We start from the raw sequence: 1016 nt of genomic DNA, 5'->3' as shown, positions 1-1016 counted from the left end.
ACAAACACACAAACACAAACATTCAGACACAGTTGTTTTGATATTTCAAAGGTGCGTTGTGTTTCCTCTTCCTCTTCTTGTGTCCTCTCCAACATTTCTCCAACAAATCAAACCAAATTATTCATGCCGGATGCGTGGACTTCCTCCCAGGCCTGTCAGTATTCTCTTTCTTGTGGTAATGACTGTGTTATTGGAGCGACATGTCGCTGACTGATGTTTCTGTTGTTCAGATTTAAGGAAGTGTCCGGACAGCAGCGAGGCGTAGTCGACGTCGGGGAAAGATGAACAAGAGAACGATGAAACTGGGATGTAACCTTTCACCTGGGAAGTAGGGGAAAAAAGGAAACTTGCACTTTTCACCAACACATGTAACGAGACATGTCTGCCTAAAAACATACACTCACACATATGTTCTCAGTAACTACTATCTTGGTGTCCTGTTTCATCCATGATTCCTTCGCAGTGGAAACAGGGAGATAGCAAAGTGATTTCTTATCATGAGCAGTCTGTAACACTAGAGATTTAATTACTGTAATTTGTTCAAAGGATGCGCATATATTTTTTCATTATATTAAGTAAATATTTTCTGGAGGAAGGAAGTGTTGCAAATAATTCTTCTAAAAAAGAGTTTATGTTATTAAGCTTTATTTGATAAATCATAATAGGACTTTTTGTACTATAAATATTTTGATATTTAGACAAAAATTAAAAAAAAAAAATTACTGGTAACATTTTTACATCATGGATTTATGTACTGAGGGTTAAATTGTTCCTTGTTTGGCTAAAATAAAAAAATGTTCTAAAAAATCTAACAATGTGTATGTGTGAGACAGAAAAACAAGGCAGAAATGCACCCATAAAATTTCTTTTATTTTTTTTCTTCCCACAACAAAATGTCTACAAAAGCGATAAAATATAGAATTTAACAAAAATCACTTCAGACCTTCACATTGTATATACATCTCAAAGGAGGACTCAGTAAGGGCCCTGCATAGCTCTGAACTTCAACCCATTCT

General features: G+C 35.3%; 1 protein-coding gene across 1 annotated transcript in view; it reads left to right on the top strand.

Moving 5' to 3' along the window:
• The window catches only part of trpm6 (transient receptor potential cation channel, subfamily M, member 6), an 18131-nt gene extending 17797 nt beyond the window's left edge, over positions 1-334 (top strand). The window contains exon 40 of the mRNA XM_035658605.1: positions 231-334. Within this exon, the coding sequence (XP_035514498.1) occupies positions 231-265 (35 nt within the window). The 3' untranslated portion in view covers positions 266-334. The remainder of the gene's footprint in view (positions 1-230) is intronic.
• Positions 335-1016: the final 682 nt, after the last annotated feature.

Source organism: Morone saxatilis, unplaced genomic scaffold (genome assembly GCF_004916995.1).
Source record: "Morone saxatilis isolate NCDOM2014 unplaced genomic scaffold, NCSU_SB_2.0 Contig16, whole genome shotgun sequence".
NCBI lineage: Eukaryota > Metazoa > Chordata > Actinopteri > Moronidae > Morone > Morone saxatilis.
The sequence above is the reverse complement of the archived record's forward strand: the minus strand, read 5'-3'. Positions and strand labels throughout refer to the sequence as shown.